Source organism: Lepeophtheirus salmonis, chromosome 9, assembly GCF_016086655.4.
Source record: "Lepeophtheirus salmonis chromosome 9, UVic_Lsal_1.4, whole genome shotgun sequence".
NCBI classification, from domain to species: Eukaryota; Metazoa; Arthropoda; class Copepoda; order Siphonostomatoida; family Caligidae; genus Lepeophtheirus; species Lepeophtheirus salmonis.
The window spans coordinates 25214562-25228448 of NC_052139.2; the positions used below are offsets into that span (position 1 = coordinate 25214562).

General features: G+C 32.1%; 1 protein-coding gene across 1 annotated transcript; it reads right to left on the bottom strand.

The window, feature by feature from the left end:
- Positions 1 to 11146: 11146 nt before the first annotated feature.
- On the bottom strand, positions 11147 to 13533 carry LOC121124138 (uncharacterized). The gene is made up of 2 exons (XM_040719261.2): positions 13427 to 13533; positions 11147 to 13323 (listed from the first exon to the last, which is right to left on the bottom strand). Exons 1-2 carry the CDS (start codon positions 13445 to 13447, stop codon positions 11338 to 11340), a joined length of 2007 nt encoding a protein of 668 aa, XP_040575195.1. The 5' UTR covers positions 13448 to 13533; the 3' UTR covers positions 11147 to 11337.
- Between the last annotated feature and the right edge of the window lie 354 nt (positions 13534 to 13887).

Genomic DNA, 13887 nt, shown 5'->3' on the forward strand with positions numbered 1-13887 from the left:
GTCTATGAGGAAGAATCATTCCGAATCCAACAGACAGTCCCCATAATCTTTCCAACCGATTCATCGATTCAAACGAATGCCAAATAGAACGATCTAGTGGAATGTTGGTGTGTGTTCTTCAATGGAGTTTGAGGCAAAAAAATAGTAATTTTTGAATGTAAATCCTTCATTTATGAGTGTTTATTTTTTTGTGTTTTTAAGTCTACATCAAAATTACCTGACATAGCATTTTTTTTCTACGAGTACTTCTCCAAATATTACCTAAATTAATTTTTGGATCCTTATGTGAACCAGTCCATATTTGTGAAATAGGCCTTAACTAAAACATCAATAACTCGTGAACAGTTCGTTGTAATGACTTCAAACCTATTTACAATAAGAGGTAAAACCTATTTAAAAATGAAGAAAATCTAAACATCTTGGGGTAAATTTTGAAAAGAAAATGTCTGATTTGACGTGGAATGACCCACCACATACCACTAATTATCCTTTAGCAAAATGTACATTCAGCAAATTGTCCTCCGTTTGGCAAATTGGTCATTGGCAAAAGAAAAAAAAACTGCTAAAAGTCTGCCAGTTGATTTTTTCCTCATCCATCTTTTTCGATGTCTTATGTGATGAGATTTAGAGTGTTACGTTATCAAATTCTTACGAAACGATATTAAAAAGATACAAAATATATACTAATTTTATTAAATTTAGTTTTTTATTCATTTTGGCATTTAAAAGATGTTTAAAATTTCTTTTTAAGTAGAGGCGTGGGAAATTTTCATAGACGATGAGGATTATTTCATTATCCTCAAGCAAATGCCGCTTAGAGTAGTGTGCTGGAACCAAATCACTGCCTGGTCTTAGAAGACCTTTTTAAGTACACAATTAGATTTTTTGATACTTTGTATCAAAAAATAATGAATAAAAGGATGATACTCTTGGAGTATTATTTGGTATCGAATTATAGAAGATTCAATATAATGAAGAATATAGGGGAAGTATTCGTCCATGTTCTTTACTTGTCCGAGGCTTTATACGGTTGTTCAATGACTCGTTTCATTGTACTTCTAGGTATATCTTTTTTCCCATTGATAGATTCCGTTCGACACGCTCATATTAATACATAATTTCAGCTATTTTATCATTGTCTAGTCACTCTTGATTGCCCACGGGGAGACTTGACCCGATACAATTTTTTTCATGAAACAGGGAACAGGAAATAATCATTCATCTGTGTAAATCATAATTTAATAATATGTCTAAATAAGTTGTATTTAAAAAATATTAATTAATTGATATAAAGAGAAGATCTCTTTATTTTATCCCTTTAATTTTTGTAAAGAAATTATTGATACGATCAATTTATATATTATATTGTACATGCAAGGTTCCTTAGAGAGCAAAAATTATAGAATAAATTATACTTAGCTATAATGATGAATAAGAATTAATCTCCAAAGGACAAAATATATATAAAGTAGATATATTCGTCCTAGCAATTTCGTTCTGCGCTTTGCAGCACATATATAAAAATGTGATGATGGATTATCTTAAAGCTATATAACAAAGCGAAGAAACGCACCTGTTAGTTTGAGGGGGTACAAGGCTGAAGAGTTATCCTTTTTCTCCACATATGACGTCACTACATCATTTGTTGTCATGTGCACGTTGTACCTGATTGTATAACGAAACAACACGCTCGGAACAAATTATTTTCTTGACCTCAATGTACATAGGTTCGCGCCCAGGTGATTCCTAGAAAAGGAAATATACTGTATGTTTATGGACTTCAAAGAAGATTCCTAGATTAGATGGAGTGAATATAATACTATAATGAATCCGTGAAACTCCATCTGAAGGATTAAAGGAACCGAAAAAATACCCTAAATCTGTTGGTAGTAAGCCCAAATAGGTCAATCATACCCATGCTATTCATCTCTTAAGTACTCTTAGCACTGAGTTATCTCGCTAACAAAAAAAGTAACCTATCTATTTTGCTGTCAGCGGTCGATTTCCACCTCTGATTTGATACGTCATGGCTATTTCATAAAGTATTCTTTTTGATAATAAAATTAAAACCATACGTTAATTGAAACTTATGCTCCGTTACCAAAAAGAAACCAAAAATTGTATTCCTGTCCTTTTGGAAACTGAGCATAATGATTACATAACTTATACCTGCGTTTATTTATCTAAAAAAAATATGAAATAGCCATGATGTATCAAGCCAGACAAGAGAATCAATAGTTGATAGCAATAAAAATATATGATATTTTTGAGTTAAGCGTGTTTACACCGTCTCAGAGGAATATAAAATAAGTCCTAGAAAGTGGGAGAGGTTTTTTTTAGTTGGTAATCTGATCCAATTTCTTAGTTTTCACATGATGCTACCATTATTATTTAAATTTTGAAAAGATATTATCTAAGTATAAAGATAAAAGACAAAGTGTTTCTCTAAGGGTTTGTCGCAGAGTTATAATTGTAAGTCCTAGTTGAACTCAGAGTGCACGTGCTCATTAAAGACGGAAAGAAGGAAGAAGGATGTGCTCGGAAGAAAAATCATGTTATTTTGTAGCTCACCCGTTGTTGTTGTTTTTTTTTGGTTCTTTTTGGAATTAGAAACATGAAAAATTAGTTTTCCTTTCCTTAGCTGTTATTATTATCCTGAATAGTGAACTTTCTTTTCTACTACATTTCAGTTGTATTCAAAACCTGATTAAACAATCGTGAGTACTAATAAAAGACAAAGTGTAACTCTAAGGATGGGTCGCAGAATTATAATTGTAAGTCCTAGTTGAACTCAGAGTAGAAATAAGGTTCGACATCGGAACTCATTCGTGCCAATGTCCTTGTTTTTTTCCTCCTCCTCTCCTCTCGTCACAGCTGATTGGAGTTGATATAATGAAACGTCATGACAGGTAGGCTGCTCTCCTTCAATGCATTCTTCAAATTGTTAGGGTTACCATGGATATTTTGGTAGTTTTTAACATCCCCAAAATACAGGACTCAGAGTAGAATTTAGAATCTATTTAGTAGTAATTCCTGCCTCTTTCCTTGTTACTGGAAACGAAGCGAAATTTGTGTTTATTTCCTTCCTCTCCTTCGCCACAGCTGATTGTAGCTGATATAATGAAACCTCATAACCACTGAGCAGCTCTTCTCCAAGACATTCTTCAAAATATTAGGATTACATCCTTCATTTTTGGTTCATTTAATTTTGACAAACCTGCAGGGCATATTTTATACATCACTGCTAATGTCCTTTTGCAACATTTTTTCCTGCGCAGAGCATACCTTGTTAGTTCAGATAAAGGGTGAATTCACGGATGCTGTGCAGTTGGTTATGTACTAATATTCAACGCTCATAAAGAACAAAAAGCAGCCACAACAATTACATTGTACAAATATTGATCACGTGATTTTCGTTTCACATCATTATTTTAAAACATTTAATTAATTACCTTTGCTTGTGAAATGTTTATATAATATGTTATATTTGTTTTCAATAATTATTGTTTATAAAAATATATATTTTTAATAAATGATTTATTTAACAATTCATCAAGGTCTCGATACTACATTTTTTAAGTAAAGCATCTTAAAGCTTAGGCTATAGAATATCTTAATATCTATGGCAAAGAGTATCAAATATGGTTACTATTATTTATTATAGATAATATCGTCGGCTTTTCTATACCAAATTGTGTTGTACAAAAGTAGCTGAGTATAGCTGCTCCAAGCAAAGAGGTTTACTGTGAACCCCCCCCATTAAAACTCCGACAAGAGACTCTATTTTATAAGATGGGGTCCTAAAATTTCAGACCAGGGTTGAGGTAAATATTTTGTATAAATAAGTTTTTACAAAAGTGTCAATGTTAGGGATAAATTTTATTTACAGACTGCCAAAATAACGGCCTGGTGCCTGGAGAGGATAAAATGGCAGTTATTTTTACCACATTGTTCCGAATAATTAACATGCTAAAAATTAGATTAATTAAAACAGTCGTTTCGGATTTTATAGAATCTATAGGAGACTAAGTGCATCCGCAGGGGTTGGGCTGGAGGGGCTATATCCCCCTCCCCCAAATTAAGGAATTTAAGATAAAAATAATAATTTTGAAATTTTTTTGTCCATGAAATTATGTTTTCTGTGAAGAGCTATAGATTTTTTTAATTAATTTCTTTAAAAAATTTTATATTTGATTTTTTTTTCTAAAAAATTTAATATTTTTTTTTTTAAATTTAATATTTGTGATTTTTTTTTTTTAATTTAATATTTTTTTAAACAACTGTGATTTTTGATTTTTTTTCACAAAGCTTAATTTTTGTAAATAACTGTGGATTTTTGGGAATATTTTCAAAAAAATTACTTTTAAAAATTACCTTTCAGATTTTTTCGAAAAAAATACATACTTCCAAAAACCAAGCCATCCATCCAACTTAAAATTTAATCCTGTGGAAGCCCCTGTTAGGGAAACATTTAGGACAATACATTATTTTTTTCAAACATACTGTCTCTGAAATGACATAGTTAATTATTGATTTCCTTTGTTGATCCATGATATATTGAAAAAGATATTAAAACAATGAACACCTAATGAACTATGAAGAATAATTTCATTGCTTTAGGAAAAATATGTAACTACAATTATAATTAAAAAATTCAAAGGATAATAAAAAAATAATTTGTTATTAAGGGAATGGTCAAAATTACTCTAATTAACAAATAATAAATTGTGATTAACTACAATACCAAATAAAAAATGCACTTTGCATTTTTTTTTTAAAATCCATATACTATTGAAAGACTTTAGAGCAGTGTTTCTTAACCTGTGTTGGATCGAACCCTAGGGGTTCGGCGAGTCAGTCTCAGGAGTTATGTGGACGTCAAAACACACATGATTTATGATGACACACTCCACTTGACCAATTAAGAAGGGTTTGTTGAATATTAATATGAAACTGTTTGGGATCAGTACCTGCAACAAGATTAAGAACCAGTGGTGTAGAGGTTATTTTTGCACCAATACCTCAATAAAACAAAAGTTTACAATGCTTTTTATTGTCAGCTGTCGATGCTTATGCTTCTTTTTTCAGCTCTTCTTAAGCTGTAAAAAATTATTGAATAATATTTCGTAAGAATTGGCTTACGACCAGCTAATTTTTTTTTTTTCTTGTTTCTTTTAGGAAAAAGAACGGCGTTTGATATACCGGGTGGTCCATTGAAAGCTGAACTCTTACTAATTGATAATTGGTTAAGTTTGAGTAATTGAAACTAATTCATATTTCGATGTATTAAATTATAAAAGTTACCTACAAAACAAAACAACCCTAAGCCCTCTAGAGTACGTAATTGTGGAGAAAAGGCCACTTGAATGTGATTGACGAATTCTATTCCTGTATACCAATCATTTAAGCGTCTCCAGGATCCCCGTTTACCCCGTCAGCAAGTACAAAACAATGGAGAGGAAGAAGAGCTCTTTCAAAAGCACCAAACTGGGCGAGAGGAGTTAAAGAAAACAGTCCAGGTCAATCCCCTAGAGTCTGTGGAAGCCCATGCAAAGACTGTCCAGAGAGCTATCAAAAAAAGGGGTTTGAAAAAGCCTTGTGAGGTTAGAGAGGTCACTTTTGACACCCGAAATGATAAAAAAAAACTATATCTTCCCTTGCAAGGTAAGGATTTAGCTAAACCTCACATATTATCTCTCATTTTTTATATTTAAGCGGTAAGGAGGAAGTGAAGATTTAAATGGTCCCCTAAACCCGGGCCATTTATGACCTAATTAATTAGATATACACAGGGCATATCTTAGTATAGACCTTAATGCAAAATTGATCACCTAAAGCTCAAGGATGAAAGTCATTTGATAGATTTTGCCTTTATATGAAAATATTTAATTATTATTTTTGCGTCTCCTAATGAGTAATTACTTTCTGATTCGAACTCAAAAGTACCATTGGCAACAACCACTCCTAAAGAAACCATAGCATTCATTTATTATTTTCGCCTTCTATCGTTTACTAGCTGTACTTCCCAATAATAATGAAGGATTTGGGGGTTTGTAAATCGTTAGCATTTTTGAAATTGTAACTCTTTAACAATTTGAAGAATGTTTGAGAAAAAGCAGATTAGCTGTCATGACGTCTCATTAAATCAGCTGCAAGCAGCTGTGAGATGAAGTAAATATACTCAAGCATCACTCCGTATCAAGCAAGGTCATAGGAAGGAATAACTCCTTTTTCGATCTCCGATTCTACTCTGACTCCAACATGGACTTATAACTCCTGCGTGTTACACTCCCCATACATCAGCAGTAGTACTTTATGCGTAGATGTTCTCTTTTGAGGAATATGAGAACAATGATAGCACTTTAATAAATAAAAAGCACAATTCAAGTTGCTAGCCACAACAAGAAGAAGGAAAAACAGTTGTTGCGTATGTTCTTTCCTCTTTTCCGTTCATTATATAATAGGTCTCTGTGGTGTTAACTTCTCTTTCTGAAGTAAGAACTCTCCCCTATTTTTGGTGTAAATTGATAGTAAAATGTATAATAAAAAAATCTATTTGAATTTGAAATAATAATATTTTCTCTGCAGTAATACTATTTCAAATGTAGAAGATTCTCCTCTTTATAAGCAGTAATTCATTTTTCTCCCTAAAAAAATCATACAACAGGCAGCTGGTAGTACCAAGGGGCTTAATTCTGTAATACATAGGTTTGTAAATTGAAAGCAATGCGGCTATGTAAAAAACGAAGATTAACATGGTTACCCTCGAAATTTGAAGAATTTTTCCAGGGAGTATAGAAGCTTAGCTATCATGACGTTTTGTTAAATTATCTGCAAAGTAGCAGTGAAATGAAGCAAATACAAAACAAAACAACAAATTTCGTACCTTAAAAAAATACTTAGGAGTTACAATCATAGAAATAACATAAAAAATGAGAAAAATCGTATGTGTTTTGTGCATGTTAAAAAAAACTGAATATTAACCCGCTAACCCGGACTATTTGCAGAATTTTTTTTTGAGAGCAGCTTTGCTGTCATGACGTTTCATTAGATCAGCTGTCACAATGGATGAAGGGAAGAAGGAAATAAACAAATTTGCTAGAATTACTCCGATGTTAACCCTCTGAGTTCAACAAGGACTCACAATTATAACACTCCAACAAATCCCCAAAGTTACTCAACACATTTTATGAGCATACGTCAATATTCAATAAGGTTTTGAATCAAATTGAATGTAGCAGAAAAAAAAGTTTGCTAACCAGGAGTTACATAATAATGACAACTGCTAAGGAAAAGGAAATTCCTTTTTCTAATAGCTTGTTCCAAAAAGTGGGCCTAGTAAAATATACACCTGATTTACATCACTAATCATTGTTCTTTACTTCTGAAATTGACAAAAATTTGCAAAATAAAAGACAGAAAACATTTAGGTGGTCACGCTGACAGTTTAAAGAATATTTGGGCGGAGAATAGCTAAACTAATATTATTTTTTATTTTTTAAGAATGACTCCGACGTCGACCCTCAATTCTTGTCTGAGTCCAACAAGGACTTACTATAACTCAAAAGTTAGACCAGTCATCTGTTCTCATAAAAGATGGATTTGTTGCAATCAAGTTTTGAATATAATTGAATGTAGTAGAAAAGGAAGTTCATTGCTCAGAAATTAAAAAATAATGACAACAGCTGTGGAAAAAAAAATGTATTCTTCAAGTAACCAAAACAAACAAAAAAAAGGCAACCTACAAAAATACACACGATTTACATCAGAGCAAACCTTTATTATTACTCTGTGTCTCTCAAATACATGGGCACTTGTTTTTACTTTAGGCTTAGATGTTTTCTTTCCCAAAAAATAAATAATAATCATGGCAACTTTGGAAAACTAAAAAACTTGATCAGACTACCAACACGAAAAATCCACTCTCGCATTCTGGGACATATTTTATACACCTATATCGAGCTGTTACCTCACTGATACAAAAATACTCAAGGGTGTCTGCAGGGCATGGTTGGAGGGGCTATACCCCTGGCCAAATATCCCAAAAATTATAATAATATTTCAAATTATATTTCCACAAAATGTAATTTTTCTTTAAACAACTGTTGGATTTTTGAATATTTTTCACAAAAATGAAATGTTTTGTAAATAGATGTAGAATTTTAAATTTTTTTTGGAAAAAAATTAATATTTTAAATTCCATTTTTGAATTTTTTTATTCTAAAAAATCAATTTTTTGAGAATACCTTTGGATCTTTGATATTTGTTCACAAAAGTTTATATTCGTAATTTTTTTTCCAATAATTTTAATATTTAAAATATAATTTTTGAATTTTTTTTTTTCCAAAGTATGTAAATCTTGAATTTTTTATTTATATAGCTAAGGATTTATGAAATTTTTTTCAAAAATTATAATCATTATTCTTTTTGTCAAAAAAAAAATCCAAAACCAAGCCTTTCCCTCCAATAAAATAAAACATAATCCGGCGGCCGCCCCTAATTTCTTATTTTCATTTGTCTATTCTCTTGTCTGACTTGATACGTTTTCATAATGATAAAAAAATACAAATAAGCCTAATTCCGTCTTCACTTCATCCTCATTATTGTTAGAAATCCCAACTCATTTAGTAATGAGATAATATGTTGCGTGATTACTCAGATACAAATATGAATTAAATATATTTTTTTCGTGAATTATATTATTAAAAATAATAACAATACTAGAATGATTTTATTATTGTGATTACCATTATTTAAATTCCACACACACAAAAACAAAACAACGAAGCATGAAGCTTAGATAGGTAGGTTTTGAAATATTTATGTTCTCTAAGTGAGTAAAGGACATGCTGTAGGAATCGTTAAATAAAAATACATAATAATAACAAAATTCTAATAACTTTGTCCTTCAGGGGGGAGAGTAGAAGGAATCATCGGATTGCTTCTCCTAAAAACTCCTTGGTTCAAGCGATTGAAGCGGAAAGATACATTTATTGTAGTTAAAGTATTATAGATGCGTATTTAACATAATCATATTGATTGAATAACACTTTAATGATCCTAGAAGTCATTGCTTTAAAAGAACTGATGGGACGATTAACAAAAAAAAAAAAAAAAAAAAAAAATCCCGCTGCCAAGTCTGATGTATATTCTGATACTTTAATATTTCAAAAAATAGTTCATATACAATTTTGCTATCGGAGATTTCCGAAGGGATATATTTTAGGGGGGCTTGGTTTTTGGATTGATTTTTTTTTTTGAAAAAAATACTTCAAATATGAAATTTTTGAAAAATAATTTCGAATAAACTATTAAATATTTAATTTTTTTTTCAAAAATTTGCAACTATTCAGAAAAAATTAATTTTTTTGGAAAAAATTTTTAAAAACTCATGGATATTTAAAAAAAATTATTTTTCTGGAACAAAAAATTTTGTACTTTTCACAAAAAAATTAAATTTTTTGAAAAAGTTTCAAAAATCCACATCTATTTACATAAAAAAAACAAGGAAAATTTCCAAAATTCACAACTCTTCACAAAAAATTAAAAATTTTTGAAAAAAAGTTTCATATATCAAATTTTTCAAACATTTCAAAAATGGATTATTATTTTTTTTTAAATTGAAGCATTGAATTTTTCGAAAAAATAGTTTCAAATATTACATTTTCTACTAAATAACAATAAAAAAATCATAATTTATAAAAGTTATAAATACTTAAATACAAGAAATAAATAAGAAACGGATTTGCAAAATAAACATTATTGTCCCGATTCCGTTTTAAGAAAAAATATCCGATTCTCCAATTCTGATTAATCGTCCTATTACTAATTAAATGCTCATCTATCATCATTTGTGGCTTGTGAATACAAAAGTAAGCTAGTAAAATTATTCTCTTATTTAAGCCAAGATCACATTTGTATTCTTCGACGGATTATTTATAACATGGATGATATAGAAGAAAATGATCATGATCCTACAATGGATTCAGGACTATGGGGCACTTATCAATTTACAATATTAGATTCAGGAGCGTATGAACAGGGACGTACTCAGGGCTGGGTTGGAGAGACTTTTGTATTTAGAAATCTTTGTTTTTACTAGAATATTTAAAAAAATTAATTATTCCTTAAGAATAGTTGTGGATTTTTGATTTTTTTTAGCAATTTTTTTATTTGATTTCTTTTTTTTTTTTTATTCTTTAAATCTTTTCCCAAAAAATTAATCTTTTGTGAAAAGCTATGGATTCTTCAAATTTTCAAAGAAATTCAATATAGAAATTTAAATTTCAAAATTTATCTTCCAAAAAATTAATTTTTGAAATTTTTTGGGAATAGCTTTGGATTTTTGATTTATTTTTTTTCAAAACATTTTATATCATCAAATAAATTCTATAAAAGCCCCCCCAAGAAGATAAAATATATCATCCTGCGGATGCCTTTGATAAACCATACCTTGGCCATAAACTGGGCATAGAGTCTAACTCAACATGGCAACATGTTGATTATTACCTATCTAGAAAGAGTAATACTAATAATAGTTATGGATATCTTCCCGTCAATACAAAAGCAAGTAAGGATGGAGTATTATTCGACGAATAACTATCCTCCATTCCTATTAACAAATCATTCTTATTAACGATTTGAAGTAGCCACAAATGTAATGGATAGTCAGAATATATAAATATCTGACATCATACAAAAGTTTTACACTCTCTAATAAATGTGCTTGGCTCTCTTATTTCACCCCAGAAGTTTGAATAATAATCTTATAGCTGATTTAAATGCGTCTATAATGTATTGTGTTCTAGACTCGTATATGAAGTAAAATAATATACTTTTTTTAAATTATTGTTTTTATGTTGAAATACCACGTATATACCTTTTTATGTTTATATATTTAATTATAATGTTTATTGGATTGAATCTTAGCTCCTTTACCTTCAATTTGATGTGCTTGGTTTTTTTTTTTTTTTTCTTTCTTTTGTTTCTTGAGACTTTTTGCAGGAAAAAATACTTAGCATTATGTATATAATCAAGGACCCAGTTGCGTGAACAAGATTTGCAAGTAGATTGAGTCTCTCTTGTTCTCCTTATTCTTCCCGGAGTTCAAGTTAAATAAATAAGTAGAAGAAAAAAACACTTCAAGTTTTGTTTGTATCATTTCTTTAATAAATAGTCATTATTAAAATTTTATTATTCTCCCGGAATATATAAATATATCAATTAGTTTTCTGAAAGGCAAAATAAATAAATAAATCTTCAGACTGATTCATAGGGTTTAAGGGTTTGCTAATTTTGAGAGAGAGGATAATTTCCGACTCAATGTTGGCAGACGTATTAACCATAGGTGGGTTGTTCACAAACTTCACAGACGTAGAATGTTTCGCAGGCTTGTTTGGGGACATTTTTGCACTCTTGTTGAGGAACTTGTTGGCAGGCTTGAACGGGGACTTGTTGACATTTTTGACGAGGAACCTTTTGACATTTTTGGCGAGGAACGCGTTTGCAGGATTGCTTGGGAACGTTCTTGCACTCTTGTTTGGGAACGTTTTGACAGGCTTGACGAGGGACCTTTTGGCATTCTTGACGAGGGACATTGCGGCACTCTTGCTTGGGAACTTGTTGACATGCTTGACGTGGGACCTTTTTACATTCTTCCTTAGGGACACTTCTACATTCTTGCTTTGGGACTTGTTTGGGAACGTTCTTGCATTCTTGCTTGGGAACATTCCTGCACTCTTGTTTTGGGACTTGCTTGGCAACATTTTGGCACTCTTTCTTGGGGACTTGCTTGGGGATCTTTTCGCATTTTTCCTTGGGAACGTTCTTGCATTCTTGTTTGGGGACTTGCTTGGGGATTTGACGTGGGATTTGCCGACAACTTTCCTTGGGTACTCTCTTGGGAATTCGAGTGGGAACTTGTTGGCATTCTTGCTTGGGAACCTTTTTGCATTCTTGTCTGGGGACTTGCTTGGGAATATTCTTGCATTCTTGTTTGGGGACCTTCTGGCATTCTTGTTTTGGGACTTGCTTGGGGATATTTTGGCATTTTTGTTCTGGGATTTGCTTGGGAACTTGTCTTGGGATTTGCTTGCATTCCTTTTTAGGTACCTTTTCGCAGGCTTGTCTGGGGACTTGTTTGGGGACGTTCTTGCATTCTTTTTTAGGAACGTTCCTACATTCTTGTTTGGGGACCTTTTGACATTGTTGCTTGGGTACTTGCTTGGGCACGTTTTGGCATTCTTGTTTTGGAACATTCTTACACGTTGGCTTTGCTGGAGCACCATAACTTCCATAAGTGGGTTTGTAGCTAGGTTGTTCGCAAACTTGTTCATACTTGGTTTGACACTGTTTTTCGTACTCAGTTGCATAGACGGTTTGACATTGGTCCTCATAGCGGGTTTGACATTCCTTTTCATACTTGGTTTGACATTGTTCCTCATATTGAGTTTCATAGACGGTTTGACATTGATCCTCGTACTTGGTCTCACACTTCTCTTCTTGAATGGTTTCATAGATGGTCTTGTACTCTGTTTTACATTGTTGTTCATACTCAGTGGCATAGACGGTTTGACATTGTTCCTCATACTTGGTCTCACATTCTTGTTCGTAAGTCGTCTCGTACTTCGTCTCACATTGGTCCTCGTACTTGGTTTGACATTCCTCCTTGTATTGGGTCTCGTACTGAGTTTCATATTGGGTCTCGCACTTGGTTTCGTATTGAGTCTCATATTGAGTCTCGTAGGTGGTTTGACATTCCTTTTCATAGGTGGTTTGACATTGATCCTCATATTGAGTCTCATACTTGGTCTGGCATTGTTCCTCGTATTGAGTCTCGTATTTTGTCTCACAGACTTGTTCGTACTTGGTTTCGCATTGCTGCTCGTATTCCGTGGCGTAGACGGTTTGACATTGCTCCTCGTACTTGGTTTCACATTGATTATCATACTCTGTCTTACATTTTTGTTCGTAAGCAGTTTCGCATTTGGATTCGTATTTGGTCTGACACTGATCTTCGTACTCGGTTTGGCATTGCTGCTCGTACTTTGTTTGACATTGCTGCTCGTATTCAGTCTTACACTGATCTTCGTATTCAGTGGAACATTTATCCTCATATTCGGTCTCACATTGCTCCTGGTATTCGTTTTTGCATTGCTCCTTGTAGACCTGTTGGCATTCTTGCTCATACGTGGTGGCACATTCTTGATCTTGTTGACAGTTGTATGAAATGGGCTCCTTTACTTTTTGCGTGGTACATTTGGGTGCTCCATAGGATTGAGGAGCTCCTAAGGTGGAACCCAGGACCAGTAAAGATACCAAAATCTAGGATAGAAAAAGAATAAAGGATTATACTAATCTCTCTTCTATTGCGTCCCTTCCTCATCCCTCTTTCCTAAAATTAACCCTCATTTGAACAAACACTTACCACTGAGAATGCTTGTTTCATTATACTTTACTTGATCAAACTCTAAGTAAATTATGATCTACTTTTTTGAAACAGTCTTGTCCTTTTATAGTGTTTTTTAAACGAACCAACTCCTCCGAATATTGTGCTCCATACCCTTTTTGCGTCAGTTACGCGCACGCAAAGGAATCTACTTTATTTTAGCGTCATACATCGTATTTATATATACATAGTTGTAACTTGTATGTTTTTTATAATATACAGCCATAGGTGCATTGACCTTCATGAACGGTCTTTTCTTCAAAATTAAACTTGAAATATAATCATAATAATAATATGTACATAGGAAACTTTTCATAGATTTCCACAATTTCTAAATAATATTAACAAGAACCCAACCCAAATTTACTCTCCAAAAAGCCCTTCTCCTTGAATATCTGTAATTGTCAATTTCATACAAATTGTCATAACTCAGGATCTTT